The 23,440-nt window shown below is 37.0% G+C and overlaps 1 protein-coding gene across 2 annotated transcripts in view; it reads right to left on the bottom strand.

The window, feature by feature from the left end:
* Positions 1–7,430: 7,430 nt before the first annotated feature.
* Positions 7,431–23,440, bottom strand: part of chn1 (chimerin 1) — an 85,556-nt gene continuing 69,546 nt past the window's right edge. For both annotated transcript variants that reach the window (XM_055637934.1, XM_055637935.1), the window contains exons 8-14: positions 23,243–23,320; positions 21,380–21,464; positions 19,678–19,851; positions 19,002–19,079; positions 15,804–15,941; positions 14,656–14,761; positions 7,431–12,062 (exon numbers count right to left, since the gene is read on the bottom strand). In XM_055637934.1, coding sequence (XP_055493909.1) covers positions 11,891–12,062; positions 14,656–14,761; positions 15,804–15,941; positions 19,002–19,079; positions 19,678–19,851; positions 21,380–21,464; positions 23,243–23,320 — 831 coding nt within the window. In that variant the 3' untranslated portion in view covers positions 7,431–11,890. The remainder of the gene's footprint in view (positions 12,063–14,655; positions 14,762–15,803; positions 15,942–19,001; positions 19,080–19,677; positions 19,852–21,379; positions 21,465–23,242; positions 23,321–23,440) is intronic.

Here is a 23,440-nt window from a genome sequence, read left to right as displayed (position 1 = left end):
CAACCTTGTAGAGCTTCACAGGCCTCCTGTGACCACCTCCTCACTGGCCTTGTGGCCACAGACAGCCTCTGGACCATTGGCTTATACCTGGGTAGGAGGTGAACCAGGCTGTGGTCGGATCTTCCCAGTGAAGGAATGGCTATGGAGCTGCATGCCTCTTTAACATTGACATTCAGCAGGTCTAATGTTTTCATATCCCTGGTGGGACAGTCAACAAACTGAGTGAAAGTGAGTGGGTTAGGGTCAAAAGTCACGTGGTTGAAATCCCCCGAGATAGTGATGAAAGCACTCGGGTGCTGTGTCTGGAGTCTTGTGGTGGACGACGTCACTTGCCCGCAGTGGGTTGGCGGACAGAGGAATGTAAACAGCCACCACAGTGGCGTGTGATGATTCCCTGGGCATATAGAATGGACAGAGACCCACAGCCATCAGCTCAATGTCCGGGCTACACACACGCTCCTTAATTGTGATGTAGCCAGGGTTGCACCACTTGTTATTAACAAGAATAGCAAGTCCCCCACGTTTGCACTTGCCACCCTCTCTGGAGTCCCTGTCCGCCCGAACTGTCTGAAAGCCGTCCACACTCGCGTTAGACTCAGGGATGTCCTCGTGGGGCCAAGATGGGAGGATTGGGTACATTGCTTAAACTTTCCAAATGAATAACCCTGATTTAATTAAAGAAAATGTTTTATAAAGAGATTTAATTTATAGAATAACTGAATAAGATTAAAGCAACAGGATATCTAAAGATCAGCCCAGGTTTAACCCCGGCAATGTGCACAGGTAACTTGGGCATTAATAGAGCTGTCACTGTTTTACAATCACTTTTAAATTAGTGGGGTGAAAATAAGTGAGAGCTCCCATTACTGCTCAGTATTCCAGACAAAGTATAAAAGTGTTGGTGAATAACGTCAGTTGTAATGTTCATCACTACAAAACTGAAATTAAAACAGAAGCTGCTGAAAACACAAACTACGTCAGATAGCATCCGCAGGCAAGGAGTCAGAGGTAATGTTTCTGGTCAAAGAGCCTTCATCAGAACTATAAAATAGTTGCTCACACTTCGTCCAGATCATCAAGTAAAAATGGTCTTGTTGGAAGGGTAGTTTAAAATAAAAGGTAAATATGCAGGTGATAATGAAAAAATTAAAAAGAATTAATCCAGACTTCCAGAAGTCTTTCGACAAGGTCCCACATAAGAGATTAGTATACAAACTTAAAGTACACGGCATTGGGGGTTCAGTATTGATGTGGATAGAGAACTGGCTGGCAAACAGGAAGCAAAGAGTAGGAGTAAACGGGTCCTTTTCACAATGGCAGGCAGTGACTAGTGGGGTACCGCAAGGCTCAGTGCTGGGACCCCAGCTATTTACAATATATATTAATGATCTGGATGAGGGAATTGAAGGCAATATCTCCAAGTTTGCGGATGACACTAAGCTGGGGGGCAGTGTTAGCTGTGAGGAGGATGCTAGGAGACTGCAAGGTGACTTGGATAGGCTGGGTGAGTGGGCAAATGTTTGGCAGATGCAGTATAAATGTGGATAAATGTGAGGTTATCCATTTTGGTGGCAAAAACAGGAAAGCAGACTATTATCTAAATGGTGGCTGACTAGGAAAAGGGGAGATGCAGCGAAACCTGGGTGTCATGGTACACCAGTCATTGAAAGTAGGCATGCAGGTGCAGCAGGCAGTGAAGAAAGCGAATGGTATGTTAGCTTTCATAGCAAAAGGATTTGAGTATAGGAGCAGGGAGGTTCTACTGCAGTTGTACAGGGTCTTGGTGAGACCACACCTGGAGTATTGCGTACAGTTTTGGTCTCCAAATCTGAGGAAGGACATTATTGCCATAGAGGGAGTGCAGAGAAGGTTCACCAGACTGATTCCTGGGATGTCAGGACTGTCTTATGAAGAAAGACTGGATATACTTGGTTTATACTCTCTAGAATTTAGGAGATTGAGAGGGGATCTTATAGAAACTTACAAAATTCTTAAGGGTTTGGACAGGCTAGATGCAGGAAGATTGCTCCCGATGTTGGGGAAGTCCAGGACAAGGGGTCACAGCTTAAGGATAAGGGGGAAATCCTTTAAAACCGAGATGAGAAGAACTTTTTTCACACAGAGAGTGGTGAATCTCTGGAACTCTTTGCCGCAGAGGGTAGTCGAGGCCAGTTCATTGACTATATTTAAGAGGGAGTTAGATGTGGCCCTTGTGGCTAAGGGGATCAGAGGATATGGAGAGAAGGCAGGTACGGGATACTGAGTTGGATGATCAGCCATGATCATATTGAATGGCGGTGCAGGCTCGAAGGGCCGAATGGCCTACTCTTGCACCTAATTTCTATGTTTCTATGTTTCTAAATCAAAAATGCTGAAATAACAGTCTTTGACCTGAAATGTTAAATGTGTCTTATTTCACAAATGCTGCCTGACCTGCTGTGTATGTGTCCAACATTTTGTTTTTATTCTAGGTTTCCAGCATCGACCGTTTGATTTTAATTTACCTCACAGCAATGTCACATTTTAAGTAATAATCATATTCTTATCAGGCCAATATTTTATATGTACAAGATTACATCATTATGTACATATAAAAAAGGTTTTATATTTTTGTATTAAGGAAGCAAAGCATAACATAACCTACCAGATCTGATGATTTAGGAAAGGGCTATGTTTTAATATTTTTGAAAAGACTGAAATTGTTATGATTTGAATTTATAAAAAAACCACAGAGGGGAAGGTAAGGTAAGAGGGGAAGATTGAAAGGTAAGAGTTTAGATGTTCTTTTTCTCTGCTGCATTACATGTAGTCACAATCACATCCATGTTTGCCCCCCCAAAATCTTTCTTTTTTTTAACCTCCTGAAGCCTCCAACTCAGCAATGGGCACCAGGTTGGTCTCAGATTCTACCTAAGATAGACACAAAATGCTGAAGTAACTCAGCGGATCAGGCAGCATCTGTGGAGAAAAGGAATAGATGACATTTTGCATCAAGACCCTCCCTCAGGCTCAACATTTCTCAGCAACAGAACCATGTCACAACCCGGGCCCTTCCTGCACTGCACATTGATCAGCAACAGTGGTACAACATTCAGCAGATTTACAGATTGCAGGTGGTTTGAAAATTCCTGTTTAGTTAAAGAAAAAATGAAAGCAAATATCTCTACTCTCTCTTCCTACATTCCCACAAAGTGGTAAATTACACCAGCATTGTGTGATTTCAGAGAGCCTTGCCGATTGTGTAGTTTTGGGGCAACGTGCTAATGTGTTGTGGGATGGTGAATCTGTGGAAGTCATTGCCACAGATAGCTGTGGAGGCCGTCAATGGATATTTTTAAGGCAGAGATTGACATTCATGATTAGCATGGGTGTCAGGGGTTCTGGGGAGAAGGCAGGAGAATGGGGTTGAGAGGAAAAATATAGATCAGCCATGATTCAATGGCAAAGTAGACTTGATGTGCCAAATGGCCAGATTCTGCTCCTATAACTTATGCATTTCTATAGATATGGAGAGGGAGTTTGCAAAGGTGAGAAAGGCTCTTCCATTTGGCACATGTATTATAGGTTGTAATTTGTTTGGTTGGCCACCCAATTCTGACCAGAAAAAAACATGACTAAACTTCTCTGCCATCCTACCCCTTTTCCCCATCAACAAACCTTTGGTGCCTGGTTTATGGTGCATCTAGGTAGCATTCCTGGGAAATCCATTGTTCCATTATAATTAGTTTCCATAGTGAATTCCCTATTCTTCTCTTTAGCCCTGGAAGTTTACTCATGGGGAGATGATTTGTTAAATGCTAATGCACACTGCCCTTAGATGGTGGTTACCAACTCTTGTGTCAACCTATTTCCAAACATGGTGGACAATACTCAGAAATCATAACCTGCATGTTGATAAGACCACTAACACTGTCCAACATAGACTAGTACAAGCTCAAGGAACAGAATCTCATGTATCTACATTAGTTCTGCTGAAAAATCAACCTGTATTACGCACTTGTTTTTTCTCTCAACAGATGTTCTGTACCTTTCGAATATTCTCAGCAAATGCCATGAATAGTGTCGCAGTTTTACTCCCCACAATGCTTTGTCCTCATTAATCTTCTATTTCCAAACATGTTATGAATACAAGATATCGCCATTCCCAGCTGGCACCACTATCATATGCCATTCTCTTTTGGTGTCTCCTCTTTATCATAAAGATTCATTATGGTTTCGCCACAATTTAAAGAATGTTTGATTTGTAACTTTTCTTTAGTTCTGATGGACAACTTCTTCCCAGCTGTTATCAGGCATCTGAACCATCCTATCAACAATGCGAGTTCTGAGCTAACATCTACCTCACTCCGACTATTTTTTTATTTGAATTTACTTACTGGAGTTTATCTTGCACTAAATGTTATTCCTTTTATCATGTATCTGTACACTGTGGATGGCTCAATTGCAATAATGTATTGTTTTTCTGCTAAATAACCTAAAATGCATATTTCTGCTTTTGCATATTAAATAAGCGTATTTTGCTGGCAGTCTGTTCGTTTTTTCATTCTTTTTGTTATTTTTTGGTGTTAAAATAGTTTGTTTTAATGTTCTTCGGTTTGTTTTATGTGGGGAGGGGAGAGGGGATCGGGGGAAACTTTTTTTCAAGTTCTTACCTTGCCGGAGATGTCATTAATTTTCTGATCATATTCTCCGGGTGCTCTGCGGCCTTCCATCGATGGAGCTGGAAGCCTCCTCGGACTGACTTTGAGCCCTATCGCGGGGTGCGGACTTAACATCTGAGTTGATCCCTTGCCTGGGATCGCTCCCACCGCGGACTTTACCATCAAGCTCGCAGTCGGGAGAGGCTAGTCGGGAAGCTCCAACGTCGCAGAAGGTTTGACCTGCCCCGACGCGAGGTTCGATCGCCCGGCGCGGGGGGAGCTGACATCCCCCCAATGCGGGAGCTGATCGCCTCGACGCGTAGGACCCAAACGCCGCTGGCTACGGGAGTCAAGATCATCCCGTCAATGGTAGATCGAGGCCCACGACCGAGGAAGAACTAAGAGAAGGAGTTGAACTTTATTTTGCCTTTCATCACAGTGAGGAATGTGTAGGAATGTAATGCATTTCGTTGTCTCTGTACTGTACACTGACAATGACAATTAAAATTAAATTGAATCTGAGGAGTCACTGTGGTGGATGTTCATGTTAAAATGTGTTTTTGAGTAATCTGTTGCTTTTAATTGTATGACTGACCTGGCCAATGAAATTCCTCGTATGTTGCAAAACATACTTGGCGAATAAAGTGTGATTCTGATTCTGATAATGTTTCATGAGAGAGGAGCTTTTATATGTGATTTGAATTGTCATTCTAGCTTTTCTGAAAAAGTTGTGCTCTGACCATAGTAAATGGCTTGGCTACCTCTTTATAAAATCTGATGTGCTCATTACCAAAATGCTTTTGTCAATGTGTTTCTACAAAGGTTTCTTCAGCATACATTTGGAAATCAAGCCACTGATAGAATTTTGAGTGAGAATTTCTACAATCGTCCAAAAGTATAGATTAAAGTGCCAGCAAGTTGTTAGCCTTGACCACATACTTCAGCTCCATTGAGCGAACAATTCTACAGTTGAGTTTTCTTTTATCAAAAGTAAATTAGCAAGAAAGCAAAATGGAGGCACAAAGGACTGCAGATGCTGGTTTACAATAAGTTATTACAGCACTTTGTAAATATATAGAGTAGGTGATAGTTCTGCATTGAATTTAAACAGGGAATCTGAAAGATACCATGAAGGTAAGTTGAGATCTGAAAAGTATTCAATATATCTTGACTAATGATTATTCAACATTTTGTTTTTGTGATCACATTCCAGAAATTGGAACAAGTTCAGTAGCATATCTTTACAGATGCAAAATTCCTGAAATGGCTGACAATGTTTATCAGAATGACAAGGAAAGTTCTGTTCCATCTTTGGATGTGTCTGTGTTTCCCTCATTAGCCTCACGAGTTACTTCAGAACCAAAAACACTGGAGAAGTGAGTCAACCTCAATCTCAAAGTATTGCTAAAAAAATAGTAAACTGGTAAACTGTAATCATAATGATTAATCACATACAGTGCCATCCATAATAATTGGGACAAAGATCCATCATTTAATTATTTGCCTCTGTACTCCACAATTTGAGGTCTGTAATAGAAAAAAAATCACGTGGTTAAAGTGCACATTGTCAGATTTTATTAAAGGCCATTTTTATATAAATTGGTTTCACCATGTAGAAATTACAGCTGTGTTTATACATAGTCCTCCCATTTCAGGGCATCATAATGTTTGGGGTACATGGCTTCACAGGCGTTTGTAATTGCTCAGGTGTGTTTAATTGCCTCCTTTATGCAGGTATAAGAGAGTTCTCAGCACCTAGTCTCTTCCAGTCTTTCCATCGCCATTGGAAACTTTTATCGCTGTTTATCAACATGAGGGCCAAAGTTGTGCCAATGAAAATCAAATAAGCCATTATGAGACTGAGAAACAAGAATAAAACTGTTTGAGACATCAGCCAAACTGTACACTTACCAAAATCAACTGTTTGGACCATCATTAAGAAGAAAGAGAGCACTGGTGAGCTTACTAATTGCAAAGGTAGACAATAGACAATAGGTGCAGGAGTAGGCCATTCGGCCCTTCGAGCCAGCACCGCAATTCAATGTGATTATGGCTGATCATCCCCAATCAGTACCCCGTTCCTGCCTTCACCCCATATCCCCTGACTCAGCTATCTTTAAGAGCCCTATCTAGCTCTCTTTTGAAAATATCCAAAGAACCGGCCTCCACCACCCTCTGAGGCAGAGAATTCCACAGATTCACAACTCTCTGTGAGAAAAAGTGTTTCCTCGTCTCCATTCTAAATGGCTTACCCCTTATTCTTAAACTGTGGCCCCTGATAGGATAGGCGACAAAATACTAAACATGACTACTTTCATTTGCATGACATTGCTGTGTCCCAAACATTATGGTGCTCTGAAATTGGGGTCTATGTATAAACACTGCTGTAATATCTACATGGTGAAACCAAAATGTGTAAAAATGACCTTTAATAAAATCTGACAATGTGCACTTCAACCACGTGATTTTTTCTATTACAAATCTCAAATTGTGGAGTACAAAGACAAATGATGGGTCTGTCCCGAACATTATGAAGGGCACTGTACCAACATCTACATCATTGTGAATGAAATTAGCCAGCAAATTGGTACTTCAAATGTAAAATACTATTCAGCTTTCCTCCTGAAAATAGCTACAGATATTATGCCTATCTGCAATTCAGATTAGGTAATAAATGTGCAAAGCTTTTCCACTTCAATGCTTTCTGTACTTAAATACCTGATGAAGGGCCAAGGGCAAGATGCAGACTGTTTAAACTGACAATGAATGATTAACAGAATAACATTAGGAACTCTAAATCAGTAGCAGTCATTTATTGCTGATGTATCTGAAAAATTTAAACTTGACAACACATCATTTAAAAATAACAGCTAAGCAAATCAATTAAAGCCCAAGACGTTCTTTCTCGATGATAATCCAAATTTATTTTGGCAGTCAAGCAGTTCACAATGATACTTCTTAAATAAAGCACATAACTCACAGATAATAGCAAACAACTCTCAATGTCATATATATCTATCCATTGATATATTAAAGATGGCACTTCAACACATGCAGATTTCACACTTCAGATCTCACTATTTTACAGATACAAATAAATTCTACAAGGCTTGTTGGTTTTCAGCGGCAACCAAAGCTAGTGGGTATTTTCAGATCTGCAAAGTTTTCTGATCTACCACCAAATGATATTTACTTAAAGCTCTAAAGTCTAATTGTTTTAATGGAAACAGGTAATTTAAATGAAGCTCCACATTATCAGCAAATAATATTTTGGGCATTATAATCTGTAATACCTTCATTATAAAACTATGTAATCCAGTTCACCTCCACAGTACCAATTATATATCCAAAAGGAGTTTAATTTGTTTTCCACATTTCAGAAATACTTAGTGTACATTATGTAATTCCCCTTTTAAAATACATTATTGAAATCTTGCTGGGTTTACTTGACTTTAGCAGGTCATGTAATTGAAATCTCATGCCAATCTACACAGAAAATCATCAAATTATTCTTGGGATGTAAAAGGGAGCAATTATCCTAATATTGATTACCTGATTTTCCAAATTTTTAAAGTAATCACATCTTCTAGTCTTAAGGATGCACAGCACCATCTTAGCAGCAGCCGTGTGTACTATCCTCACAGGACAGGACATTATCTACCATCGGCAATCCTTTGGAACTCTATTGTTTGTATCTATATTCTGTTACACATGGATCTGTCTGGCTTGAATATCATTCCTAAAACAAATAAATTGCAACTAGATCCATAAAATGTGTGAGAAAACAATTATTGCCATGTGACTCCTGCTCAATTTCATCTCATAGTCTCAATCCAACAAAACAGCTGAGACTTACATGCATCTGCTTTAGTCAAACTCCCTCCACAGAGTTAATTGATAAACTCAATATTTCCTATGAGAATACTGTATGTGATTATAGAGATATTCTAGGTTAAATTCAGCTTGAAGTTGGTAAATCACAACTTTTCGCACCGTCCAATCATATCCATTATGAAAATGTAATTGATTCCCTTTGTTTTTAGATAGTATACTGTGCATTATATGGTTTAACACATATAATTCAAAGTGATTTCACCCTTGCTTTGAACAAAATAATAGAAGATACACCAGGCAAAAGTATTTACACTCAGATAAAGCTTTTAAAATATTTCTAAGTTATAATTGGGCATGTTTTAAAACATTTAAATTAATACATTTCCCAAGAGAAGCATTAGTTAACGTAATATTCATTAGAAGTTTATTTGTCTTATTTGATACAGTTTAGGTTCTTCCAAGATCAGCGGTTGCAAAACATGGAACTAAGAAAACTTTAGTTACAATGCGTTCTGTGTGCATGGCCCACCACCAGCTCCTGAAAGTTAAACTATTTTAATATTTGAGAAAACGATTAAAAAAATTACTATAAGCAAAATATAAAATCCAATAGTTCTTTAGGGTTGTGATTTGAATAACCATCAACGCTAGAACTAATTTTGGAGTTATATTGAAGCTGTTGTTCTACCAGAAGATTTCCCTCAATACAATTTTGTAATTGACAACATTTTTTTGTCCTCACAGCATATCAAAAACAAGTTAGCTTTCCTTTTCTGATCATTGTTATAACACTGATACTTAAAACTAACCTTTGATTAGTCTTGCAAGATATTTTGTATAGATACAGAAGCTTGAAAGCATGCTTCATCGGACTCTGCATGAACAGTTTCTTGCCTTCTGTTATCAGGATTCTGAACTGTCCTTCCATAAGCTAGGGTATTATCCAATTCACCTCTACCACATTGTGGACATTGGACTATTTATGGAACTGATGCGCTACGATGCTGAGAACTATATTCTGCAATCTGCATCTTCCCCATTGCCCTATGCATTGTACTTGTGTTTGACTTAATCGCATTTATGTATAGTATATCTGATCTGTTTGGATCGCATGCAAAACAAAGCTTTTCACTGCATCTCAGTACACGTTGCATTAATCACAAATTTAAATCAAGAGTCTCTTAACCTTAGAGTCTGAAATAACAGAGTATTTTTATGGATTGTTCCCTAGGAAATATCAAAGTCCTTTAAAAATGTTGTATCAACTCATAACCATTGATGGGATAGTGTTGGTATTTGCTTGTATGATCCTATTACTAACTGAGCATACATTTCTGAAACAATACACAAGTCCTTGAACCACACAGGTGAGCCTGGGACCAAGCTACCTTGAAAAAAATAAATTGGTCCAGAATTTCCTGAGAGGAGCAAGGAGCCCATGCTCACCATCCCTTAAGCGCCAGGTCCCAAGTTGCCTTGTTTGGACCTTTAAGCAGCAACTTTGTCAAAGACAACCCAGGACCTCCTGATTGTAAATAGTAGGGCCTAAACATGCACCAACCACAAAAAAGCTTTGACATCTGTTTAAACCACAATCCTAGGCTTAATCGCCTCTGAAGAAAGCTCAAATCTATTTGCATATTTCTGCCATTTATAGGCAATTAAACAACTTAAAATTCATCACTACATAAAATGTTTTTAAATTATCAAAAATATAATTAAATTAAAAGTTAGAAATATCAGAAAATAATTCATGCAAGTAAACCTAGATAATTCAAGATAATTATCTGAAAGTTACCACTTTCCTTTGTAATCATTCATGTCGATTGAAATGAATATAGCTTCTAGATATGTGACAGGTCCAACCTGCTGTAAGTTAAGCTGGCATTTTTCATACTGCAACTTGTAGAAAACTGTAGTTAACTGCTGCTCTACTGTTGGACTGCATGAAGAATCCAAGGCAGAAGTGTAGACAGGAAATCACCAGTGATCGTAGGAAGTTTGAACCTTCCATATGGCATTTCTCAGAAGAATTCAGACCATTTATACAATATCCCTTTGACGAATCTGTGACCATTGTCAACTTTCTAAAAAAGAATGTCCATTCTTAATTTCGCATTCATTCATTCTAAAACAATTTCAAATGCTTTATTAAAAGCTACACGAGACGTTTCTGTGATATTAGTAAATACATTTTGTAGCACTGCCAAATTGCACCTCCTTCATTATATTAAATATTAAACAAATGTTTTTATTCCTTTATCACAGCACTGTCACATGTCTGAACTTGAGGAAATCTTTTCCTTGTTTGGCTATTAGATTTCAATAATATTATTCAAACATAATGCATAAATGTGTGCAGAGCAAAATAATCGAAGGAGTAAGTAACACCACTTTGAATTCATCTAATCAAGAGATAGAGCTTATATCCTCTTAAACTCACTATGCAAAATAAGTTTTGAAAAATGATTTAACTTCTGACATTAAAGGCAGAATTACGTTGTTAATGCAATTCAGAGTATATTATTCTGAATAAGTATTATTCTTCGGCTCAGACTAATACTGCACTCCAAAGTTGGTGCTTCCTTGATTTTGCCTGCAAGTTATAAATATACTTTCAATCTTCTAGGGCCAGTTCTTCCAAATGTTTAATAACTTTTAACTGCCAACAATATTTGTTTTAGACCATTACTTTACACTGACTTTGAACTCATTGCAATTAAGTAACCACTCAGGAATATGACGAAATGCAAAGAGTATCACTGAATATTTCTCAGTTGTTTTCTTAAAAATACATTGATGAAAACTTTAATAAATTAATGTAAAAAATAAATGTTAACTCCAAATGAAATAAATACCTGATGATATTTGGTACTGATTCACATATGTTGTACAGAAATATTATACAAAAGAAATTACTTCAGAAGAAGATTTACGTGTGAAGTGTATACAACAATGATAAATTATACCATGGTTCAAGACTGAAATGTTCAATCGCAAGTGTTACTGATTGCAATTATTTTTATATTATATCCTGTTTATAGCCTCATCCCTAGTCTAAAATTATCAACTACAAGTGCAGTTGGATTATTTAACAAACACTCAAACACAACTCACAAACATGCAAGCTCATTTGATACTATTTTTTTTAAAAAGCAGCAACATTTCTGATGCTCCAATCAAGATGACAAAAATAAGAATCAAATCATGCAAATCATAAATTTAGCTGTCATTATGGAATCCAAGTACAATCCAGCAGTTTTAGTATTCAAAATTATGTCTGAGCTACCATACAAAAAGTACAAAGGATTGCTGTCATTTTGATCTGTCCACTGAAACAACTACCAGCATAAAACAGCATAAATTAATCTAACTCATTCTTTCTATGATTGTTTTAAAATGCCCTCTCAACAAGTTCAAAATAAAACATCTTCATTTTGGATGAGCATCTCTACTAATTGTCTTTGATAGCGTATGTCATTTAAGGCTGCCATGGGATCCTGCTCTGGGGCTCGCATTAGAGTTGGTCCGAAAACAATCCCAAGGTTCTCCGCATTCATCAGGTTGTCCTTCTCATGTCGGGTAACCCTGTGAGAAATAATCATCCATTTAAGTACACTACTTGTAATATTCACTCAGGCACAAGATACCAAAAACATAACTTCAATCAAGCCTTATTGTAAATTAATATAGTATGCTTTTTACTAAAAATCCTACATATTTACTTTATTTGCTCTCTAATCAAACATCAAGGATACCCCCTAGTAAGTAAATTATCACTGAGCTTTCACACACAATAGAGGTAGATACCCAATTCACAAGAACAAATCTTGAAATAAGACCACTTAGCCCACTCGATCTCTTCCATCCAACAGACCAAATATAATCTGTATTGTCACTTTTGTTTTAGGCAACTTAAAGCGTGAACTTGGAAGGCGCTGGTGAGTTCTTTACTGGCTTGCGTTGCAGACAGATGTGAGTGGTGGAGATCTTGGGAGATCTTGGGAGGAACTCAAGATACTTAATCAATCCAGTACTTCTCGTTGGACATTGGTATAAACAAGTTAGCCTATGCTTTACATTCATGTGCTGGCCTCCACCATTAGTTAATGGTGACTTTCATGGAGTCTCCTGTGTCCAGTTCTATACAACAGAAATGCAACAGAACTTTGGTCTAATCTATTTTTTATGAAATTGCTTATCTCTCCTTACAGCACACTCCTTCTATGGTTTAGCATGCTTTTGGTCCTGTGCTGTAGCTTCTGCAGGTCTGCATTGCACTTTTAGGTGCCCTGCTGCTGCTGCTGCTGCTAGTCAATTAAATTACATAATTGCAGTTTAATAGAAATTTGCTGCTGTGGATACGGTGCAAGATACTGGGTGTTTAATCTTAGTTACAAGATGTGTTTGAAATCCACCTCGTTTAACACCATTGCAGTGTCGTACAACATGGTGAAGGTTGTCACCAATGTGAAAGTTGTCCTTAGACTCCACATGGACACTGTGATACTGCAGTCTATTTATAATATCATGGTTAGAGGCATCTATAATAGGGAACCCGATCTGGACAGAGGTAAAGTTGCATTTCCACAATGGTTCTTTTATTACCTACCACAAGCTGCTAGTCATCAACTTCAAGACTTGGCCAGCACAATCTGCAGTTCAACAATTGACCCTTTCCCAGCAGTCCCCCAAGGCAGATTCTGTTCTTTTCCTATACCTAATGTTTCTTCCGTGGTAGTCAACATTAAATGTTGATATATCAATCTGAGTGATGGAAGTAGACGATAATGAATCGGGAGTTTCATTGTCCACATTTAGCCTGATTCCATGAGTCTTCACGAGTCCAGAATTAACATTACAAACTCCTGGGACCACCCCTTTCTTAACCCTTGATTCATTGGTTAGTGCTGCTGGGGAAGATGAGGAAGAAGCGTGGAATGTTCAGTAAAAAAAGTGTTTATGGAACAGGACAGCCAATGTTGGCACGTTCCCCTACATGGTTGAACGTGTTCCTTTTTTATGGGTTCTCCTTTATTATGTCTTAGTCCAGTGCGTAAGCTAATGCAAAGTGGCCAGCCTGATTGTATTAACATTATTTATTTTTTGAAGCAGTTTCATACAAGGGGTGCTGGACCATTTCAAAGATAGTTAAATGTCACACATATTACTTTGGGACGTAACAAACAAGCCTGACTGGATCAGTCTGGTACGTCTTAGGTGGAAATCATTAAACTAAGTAGGTTGATGTGACAGTCTGACATTCCTCATAGAAATAAAAATCTAGCTTGTTATTCAGGATTTGTGAAAATAAACATATATAAGTTTCCATCTGCTGTGTAGGGAACTGAGCTGGTGTTTCTGAACTATTAATTTACACCTTTGATGTGCTTGTTCAGAAATATAGCTGCTATGCTGTTGTAACACAAATTTAATGAAATCAATAACTAATCTATATTTGGAAACTACAGAATTGGAATATCTTGGATGCTGTCATCATCATTAACTGTTTAAATGTAGCTTAAAATAAACAATGTAGCTACCTTTACACTTGTAACTGGGACTTTAGAATTTGAATCCCAAGTTCAACAAATACTTCTAATATGGCTTCTAGTCCGAGACTCTCCCACTGGTGGAAACATCTTCTCCACATCCACTCTATCCAAACCTTTCACTATTCTGTACGTTTCAATGAGGTGCCCCCTCATTTCTCTAAACTCCAGCGAGTATAGGCCCAGTGCTGCCAAATGCTCATCATATGTTAACCTACTCATTCCTGGGATCATTCTTGAAAACCTCCTCTGGACCCTCTCCAGAGCCATATGGGAAATATGGGAAAATGAAGGAAGAAAGATATGAAAAACAAACTACTGGAGGAAGTCTTGAATACTGGAGCCAAGGTACTGGGTCAATGTTTGGACTCAAGACCTGGTATCAATCCTTTTGTTCCTCCAGCAGTTTGACTTTTGCTCCAGATTCCAGCATCGGCAGAATCTTTTGTCAACAGAAATATAAACATGTAAATAGATTTTATGAGTGTAGATTTAATTTCCGATAAGCAAACATTTCTAGTCAAGAAAATGAATACATGTATCAAAGAATACATGTATCAAAGTCAAATACAATTTTTGTAAAATTTCTATCAAATCTATACAAACTGTTATCAATAGCTATAACATACCTTTTTAGATGAGCCATAAGGTATCTCAGAGTTTCACAGTGTGCAGGTGGTAACATTTTTAATGCTTCATGAACGGACTCTAATCGCTCTTCTGGATCTGTAATCTCTGGAATAAAAACAAAATATAAATCATTCAAATATTTGCAAAGTTTCACAAATTATTCAACCTTGACATTAAATAGAAATTGTTTAAAAGTTATGCAAGGAAAAGAGCATTTTAACAAAATACTTCTGCCATAAATAAAACTACAATGTTTATTCCCTGAACGAGGATTCTTCTCATTTAGCTTTTACAAAAGCAGGTTCACGAAGACCAATCTTCAAATGGGAAAACAATTATAAACAATACTTAATGTTGCAACTCATTTGCTGGAAATCAGTTTTCCCTTAATCCCTCTGATCTCAGACTGCTGAAGTTTCTGGTGCTTCTAGAATGATGCTGAACAGTGAGAAAACTTTCTGAATCGAATTAGGACTGTTCTTCAACAGAGCAATTTATGGGACTCTTGTGAGTTTTGCTGAAGGTCTTTAAAAATAATGAATGTTTGAAACAAAGTCATGTTACGTTTATTTCACCAGAGAATATGTTCTGAAACCGTTATGCCCAAGAAATGTGATAAACATAAATTCAAAAAGACTAATCAAATGCTAATCACTAATCAGAGACATCGACCGTTTATAAACAGTGGTTATTGAAAGGTTTCTTCCTGAAACTATTTGCAAAGCAAAGTTCATCAGTATTAGAGTTATCGAGAGATGCAGCATGGAAACAGGATCTTTGGCCTATCCAGTACAAGCTGAATATCAACCACCCATTTATATTAATTCTACATTAATCCAATTAAAAAAAATATTCCCCACATTTTGATCAACTCCACACAGATTATACCACTCAACTATCCACCGGCCAATTTACAGCAGCCATCTAATCTCCCAACCTGCATAACCTTGGGACATGTGGGGAAACTGGAGGACCTGGAAGAAACTCACATGGTCACGGTGATATTGTGCAAACTCCAGCACAAACAGGTCTCTGGTTAGTGGCTGTATTAGGTTGTGCTATCATGCCACCCTTGATTGACACACAATTGAATATTAAGAATATCTTCTTATATTAAATTGTAAACACTTAAAATAACTTTACTCACGAGCTGCTTCAATAAATTTTGGATATGCATCATATGTGATAGTTGGAATAGGCAAATCTCTGAAGTAAAGTTTAAGCGCTCCAGTGATGATATTTATATCTTCATAAATATTCACAGAAATGTCTGCTTTCTCACCATCTAGGAGCCAAACGGTAAACAAAATCAAAATAAACAGATATTCAATTCAATATCAGTATGGTATTACATTCATGACAGATTCAATATGTCATTCGAATCCTGCAGATTCCTGCAGAGAGCATAGCAGGTTATTACTTTAGTTCCAACTAACACAACAATATTCAGAAAGGTGAGCAATTGTTGCAATTGCAAGCTTCATATTTCACCATGAATAGTATCAAGTTACAGACATTTTAGGTACAATCATATCAAAGTCTTATTATGACCCAGGAAAGAGGCCATTGAGCTCATCATGTACATGCAGTTCTCAACAGAGCAATCCCATCAGTCCCATCCCCCCTACTACTTTATGCTCTCACACATTCAATTCCCCCTGTGAGTATTTCAGTTACCCTAGTGGATAATTTACTGCAGCCAGCTAACTGATCAACGCACCTTCTAGATGTGAGAGGAAGTCAGACAAACAGGCAAAAACCTACAGTCACAAGGAGAATGTGCAAACTCCAGACAGACACCACAAAAAGGTCAGAATTGAACATGGTCCCCTGGAAATATGAGGCAACAGCACTAACTGCTGCACCATTATGTCACTGGTCCACTGAAGATGGTGAAAATCTACAACATTTGTAAATTGCATTTCCTTTCATAATATAGCACATACTGATTTGCAGTGGAAATGTTGATATCTAGTTTGGGATTATGATATTATAAAAGATGACTTTATAAAATTAAACACAATTGCCATTTTAATTGTAAACATTTTCAGCTAAGGTTGCGTGGTTTTGATGAAAAAATATTAGTATACTTAAGGTTTAGCCGAAATATGATAACCTAACTTTTACACTGCTTGAAAAGGGTAGAACAGTGGACAATTGCTTTTGGTTGGGTGACTGTTTAAGGGGCAAATTAAAGCATTTTTATAAATATTTACACTGCTTGAGCAAAATATTGCAAGAATATTGCAGAACTTGTTAATAGTTGCCAAGCCATATGAAGCCAATTAACCTACGTTTTCGTAGGTTAATTGGCTTCCGTAAATTGTCCCGAGTATGTAGAATAGTGCGAGTGTATAGGGTGATCGCTGGCTCGTGTGGACTCAGCGGGTCCAAGTGCCTGTTTCCATGCTGCAAGTCTAAAGTAAAGGCACAGGTTACCCCAACTATGTTGAACCAACAGTGGACTTACATTTTCTACTACCCGTGATGGCTTGTTGCCAGCCAAACCACCTCAATGGAAAATGGCAAGGCACTGTGCAACAGCAGGGCACAGAATGATGCAATGCTGCCACTCTGAGGATGGGGGTGAGAACTACTTGGGTTTTAAATTGGACAAGTGTGAAGTGTTGCATTTTGGGAGGTGAAATGTAAGAAGAAAATATACAGTAAATGGCAGGACATTTGGAAGCATAAATGTTGAGGGATCTTGAGATCTTGATACCTGAATGTGCAACACACATAGATGGCGTGGTAAATAAACCGTATGGCTTTCTTGCCTTCATCAGTTTGGGTATTGAGTATAAATGTCAGAAGTCATTCTGTCGCTGTATACAACTTAAGTTAGGCCACATTTGGAGTATTGTGTTGAGTTCGGGATTCTGCATTAAAGGAAGGATGTGGAGAATTTGAAGATGGTGCAGAAGTTCACTGGGATGTTGCTTGGATATCAGTGTCAGCCAAAAGGAGAGATTGGACAAACTTCGATAGTTTTCTTTGGAGCATTGGAGGCTGAGGGTGATCTGGTACGTATATAAAATTATGAGAGGTATAGATAGGATGGATAATCAGAGCCTTTTTCCAAGGTGGAAATGACAAATGACAGAGGCATTGGTTTAAGGTGAAAGGGGGGGAAAGTTTAAGGGTGATCTATTAGGCTTTTGTTTTAAATTTACCCACAAACAGCGAGTGGTAGTAACTGGAAAGTGCCACCAGGGGAAGTGGTAGAAGCAGAAATGTTAACAACATTTAAGAGGCAGTTAGACTCTGACTCAATACCTACCAAAATAAACCCCAAGTTACAGACTTATTTGCATGATTTTACTGATAATCAAACAGAAATGCTTAAGCTCAAAGAATAAATTGTCTCCAATCAAGAAAAATAGATTTATCACTCTTTTCAACCGGCTGCTGTTATATTTCACAAAACATAGATCAGTACAGCACAGTACAGTTAATCAATCCACAATGTCTGTGCCAAGCATGCTGCCAATTTAAACTAATCCCATCTACCTGCACATGATCCACATCCCTCCATTCCTTACATGTTCAAGTGCCCGCTCAAATGCTTCTTGAACACCACTATTGTATCTGTTTCCACCTCCTCTGCCCTCCACCTGAGAACACATTCTAGGCACCTACCACTATCTGTGTAAAATGACTTGCCTTGCACATCTTCTTTGAACGTTCTTCTTCAATTTAAAGCTATGCTCTCTGGTATTTGACATTTCCAGTCTTGGAACAAGTCGTTGACTTTCTATCCCATCCTACTCTATCATTACTCAAGAACCTCTATCGTGTCCCCTCAGCCTCTGAAGTTTCAGAGAAAACAATTCAAGTTTGTTCAATCTCTCTATACAGCTACTAGCCTAAATTCACACAGTTACCAAACTGATATTAGCTTTTGTGACTCTCCTACTAATCTAGCTTCAGAAGCTCTACTGAACGTTTTTCCTTCCATTATTTATTATGTAAAGGAATATGTATGTTATGATTGTGTTTATAATTTGTTTGGTTGTTTTGTTGTTTGTCTTTTGCACAAAAGTCCGCGAGCATTGCCACTTTCATTTCACTGCACATCTCGTATGTGTATGTGACAAATAAACTTGACTTGACTTGAAGTTGGAGCACTGAAATATTTATAGGGTTTATTTTAACCTTCAACTGTTGTGAAACAAAACAAAATCTGATAATCTTCATTTTCTTTTATTAGATTGATATAATTCAATAACTGAAAACTAATTGGACAGAAGTCTAAAAAGTAAGTAAATATAATAGTGTCAATCTGCTTGCTGTGAATACCAAATACTGCACTTCTGTTTGTTGTGCAAAGTTTAGTGACACATACCTCTGTCAAATGCCAGCTTGACATCTTCAATCAGATCACTAAATCCTGATACTCTGTACAAGCCTTCTGACATCAAACCTACAAAATGTAGAAATAATAATAATAATAATAAATGGAAATTGAAAGCTGTATTAGTAAAGAAAACTGAAGCCAGAGAGACATACAGCAGACATAAGACCTTTGGTCCATTAATTCTGCACTGGCCATTAACCACCCATTTACACTAATCCCACATTAATTCCAATTTTTCTTTATACATTGCTTATGCTTATCCAACCGAATATTTTGAATTAAATTGAATACTTTCACACATGTGACAGTGAAATTATTTGACTGCATACCCAAAAGACGCCATGTAAAGGTCGCTGACAAAGTAAAAAAGTATCCCGCGCCACGTCCTTCTTTGTTCTCCCTCTTCCCCCTCCCCCTTCCACCCCTCATGGCTGTTCCTCCACGCCGGATCCACCTATATTCTCCTCCCTCCCCCTCCCCCATGCCATGTCCTCCTTCGTTCTTCCACCCCCCTCACAGCGGTTCCCTCTCGCTCCAGTTCCACCTTTGTTATTCTCCCTCTTCCCGAATGGCCTACTCCTGCACCTATTTTCTATGTTTCTATGTTCATTAACATGATATCTATCAATCACTGTCAATATCCAAGATGATTTGTGGTTCCTACCTCTGCTTTCAATTTCTCGGATGCACATATCCACCACCATTGGTCTTTTTGTATTATGTGCTTTAACCAGTGTTGTCAGGTCGCAGCTGTAAACTTTTTTCACATGTTTCAAATCAGGCTTGCAATCATGTGGAACCATCTTGGAACACTGTTTGTGAACATTCAAGCCACAATCTAACAATAGAGAAAAGGAGAAATATTTAAAATGATGATAACATTACAATTATTCCAACACAAATAATTTAGATCAATTATATTGTATTTATTTTCTGCAATCACCTGATAAAGTACCTAAAATTTGTGTTGACCGCAGCCATCATTCATTTTTCACTCGTTTCAGAAGTGGCAACAAGGCACTCAGAGAACAAAAGTGGTAGTGTTGTACCTGGCTCATAGCTCATGATTTTGCTGTAATTTTTTTAATTTTCCAAACATTTCCTAGCAATTTGTATTTCCATTATGTGGATGGAAATTGCAGAAAGATTGTGAAGGCTCCATTTTGAAAAATGGACACTGATTAAAGCATGGCTGTTAAAAGGAATACTGTGGAATACATTGCATTTGTGACGCCAAAGAGGTAATCCCTTGCCTTTGCGCACTTTGGTTTACCCACTTTTCGTCTATTCCCAACACATTAGGGGCAATTTTTAGCGGCCAATTAACTGATAAACCTGCATGTATTTGAGAGGAAACTCATGCAGTCACAGGGAGAACATGCAAACTCCACACAGATCAAACCCAATTTTCTGGCATGGTGAGGCAGCAGCTCTACCTGTTGTGCCACCCTACAAGAACTGCTAAACAGGTTGGGTATCTATTCTTTGGAGTTTAGAAAAATGAGAGATGATCTTTTGAAACATACAAGATCCTAGGAGGGAATGACAAGATGGATGGTGAAAAAAAAAAAATTGGGGGGAGAATCTTGGGCATTTTAAGAGGCTTGTCATTTGAATCCTAGATATGTAGGCATTTATTTTCATAGAAGGTCTCTGATATTCTCTTACTCAGAGTGCTGAAGATTATTATAAGTATTTAAAGTGGAGGAAGATACAATTTTGACAGATCAGCAATATCTATAAATATTTTGAAGTAAAATTCCACAATTGTTTGAAGAGAAATGTTAAGTGACATGGGAAAATAAACATTTGGGATTAGACTTGGTAACTTAGGGAGAAAACACAGATGCAAACATGATGGGATAAACAGTTTGATTATTTTAGCATAACTAAAAAAGTAGACTTTAAGAACTAATGGGCATGAATTTTCCTAAGTGTCCTGATTTGACATTGATAAAATACTGCCATAATTATCAGTGGAATTGAATAATTTGATTTTTCTGCACTATACCAATCAGACATTTAACATGCATTTGATACTTAGAAAGCAAAATCATAAATAGACAATTTATAATACATTGTTTGATATTCCACCCCAAAATGGCAACTTTTATCTCTGTACTTTAAAAAAAAAATCACAAATAGATCATAAATAAAGTAGAATTGGCAACCTTGTACAAGGTTCACTTTAAATAGGGTTAAAGCTGGCTTTTATCATTTAATAGTAGCATTTTGACGAAAAGCATGCAATTTTAAGAAATTACTTAAAGATTTCATTGTTAATCATGTTTAACGTACATCCAAACATATTTCAATTCAAAAACCAAATTATGAAAATAAAATTATTATTTAAAAGAAGAAAGTACCTGCACATTTCACACCCTGAGCAATTAAGCCCCACATAAAATTGGCACAGTATTCACACCAGTGAGGCCCTCGGAATGTGTGAACCTGTAAAATGTAACATTAGGAAAATAACATTGTATATGACGGCACCAAGATTTACTGAAATGAATTGTTTGATTAAAATGCAGAACCATTCAACAAAAGTTGAAGAGATATTTTAAAAATAACAATACTTTAGTCTTGAAACAAGTAATTAAAACATTAAGTAAAAAACTCATAACCACTAAGCGTTTTCATACAACCCATTGGACATGAATACATTACCATGGCAACCAACAGCAAGCAGTATGAGTATTTTTAGATTCTCAGGAGAAACAATATTTTAACAATAGCCATTTTCAGAAGTGGAACACTGCTAATTTATTCCAACAATATTTTTTTTAAATCAAAGGTGCATTAGTAAATACTGGAATATAGTAAAACTAAACTGGCTAAACTTGTTGAGGCTTTCCCTTGCAATTTGTTTGAATATGGATTGAAAAATAAATAATACAAACATTACCAAACAAGACGTTTGTAACTATTGCTATACACAAATATATAATAATTTTTTTTTGCTGATGCTGAAAATAAGCAGAGTGAAAATAAATTATTTTTCAGACTGCAATTGTACATAAACAATATAACTGGCAGAGCTAACAATCATACATAATATTAAAATAACGATGTAACAATGTTTTATCAGATTCTGTTCAAAGAAGCATTTATTCTGTTCTCTGAAAAACATGGCAATGATTAAACGCACTCAAAGTATTATTAACTTTATCAACTCAATTGATTGATAAACATTAGATAAACAAATAATTGCAGAAGCTCTAATGTTTAAGCATTTCCGTTGATTAAATAACAAACCACGAGGTTACTGAATATCAATTAAAAAAAAGAAAAATACCTCGAGGAATTAAAGCCCCTTATGAAATGCTTTTGGGATATATTTGCTACTTTAAGAATTCTATCCAAAGGGAACTTATGTCAAGTCATTGTCATAAATATTTAGAAACAGTCTTAAACGGCAAAAATTGCTTAAGGGCAAAAATGTTTTAGTGCTCTTTCACTATTGTGCAGAGTATAAGAGAATTATAGTACAAATACCTCATGAACCTATGCATTTCTATTCACAAAGGTTGGGATTATTTTCTGATTATGACCGACTCTAGTAAAAATGATATTAGAAATAATAGAATTTACTATTTATGAGTACTAGTTCTATCTTTTATTACAACTATCTAATTAGCATTAGAAACAATACAGCCCTCCGCTTCTAACAGTCAAGAAGCCCAATCTTACACCCGAGGCAGGTAATATCTGCAACAAATATCAAAAACATCAGACTAGGCTTGGCAAAAAGGATTTAGCTGGCGTATTAAGTGAAGATGCAACTAAATATAAATTTAATTTCCTAAAATAAATCATATTCTTAAAGAACTAAATGTATGAAGATGTTACTGTTAAAAATGTGCATTTTGTTTCAATTGATTGTGGGTTAGTCCAACCGTGAATATTTAATTGCATGTGTAGTATTTTTTAAAGGTAATGGTCAGAAGAAATGATCACAGACAGCATTATATAACATCCAGTACTCCAGTGAGTATTTTGTAAATTTAACAGGTTTATTACAATTTAAACAAGGTTTTAATAAAAGTTCAATTTGCTAATTTTTCAATAGGAATTGTGAAAAAACATTCAATTTAAATTCTATAATCAATTCTAAAATACAAACATTACCTGAAGACGATCATTTATAAATTAAATTATCAAACACATTATTTCATTTTGAAATTCACAAATGCACATTTTAAATGATATTAAATTCACATCCTTACCTTAAAATTATGTACTTTTTCATATTTAGGAATCCGTTCACTTTCCTTAAGTGTGGCTCTTCGAACAAGTGAAGTCAACTGTGAATAAGCAAACTGTTTTAGTGGTTGCCACAAAGATGAGGATACCTTCTGGGGTGCCATTCTCATCCCTAGAACTGTTACTAAAAGTCCACGGTAGTCTGATTGCTTTGATTCACA

Source organism: Leucoraja erinacea, chromosome 7 (genome assembly GCF_028641065.1).
Source record: "Leucoraja erinacea ecotype New England chromosome 7, Leri_hhj_1, whole genome shotgun sequence".
Classification (NCBI taxonomy): domain Eukaryota; kingdom Metazoa; phylum Chordata; class Chondrichthyes; order Rajiformes; family Rajidae; genus Leucoraja; species Leucoraja erinaceus.
This window is presented reverse-complemented; position numbering and strand designations above follow the sequence as displayed.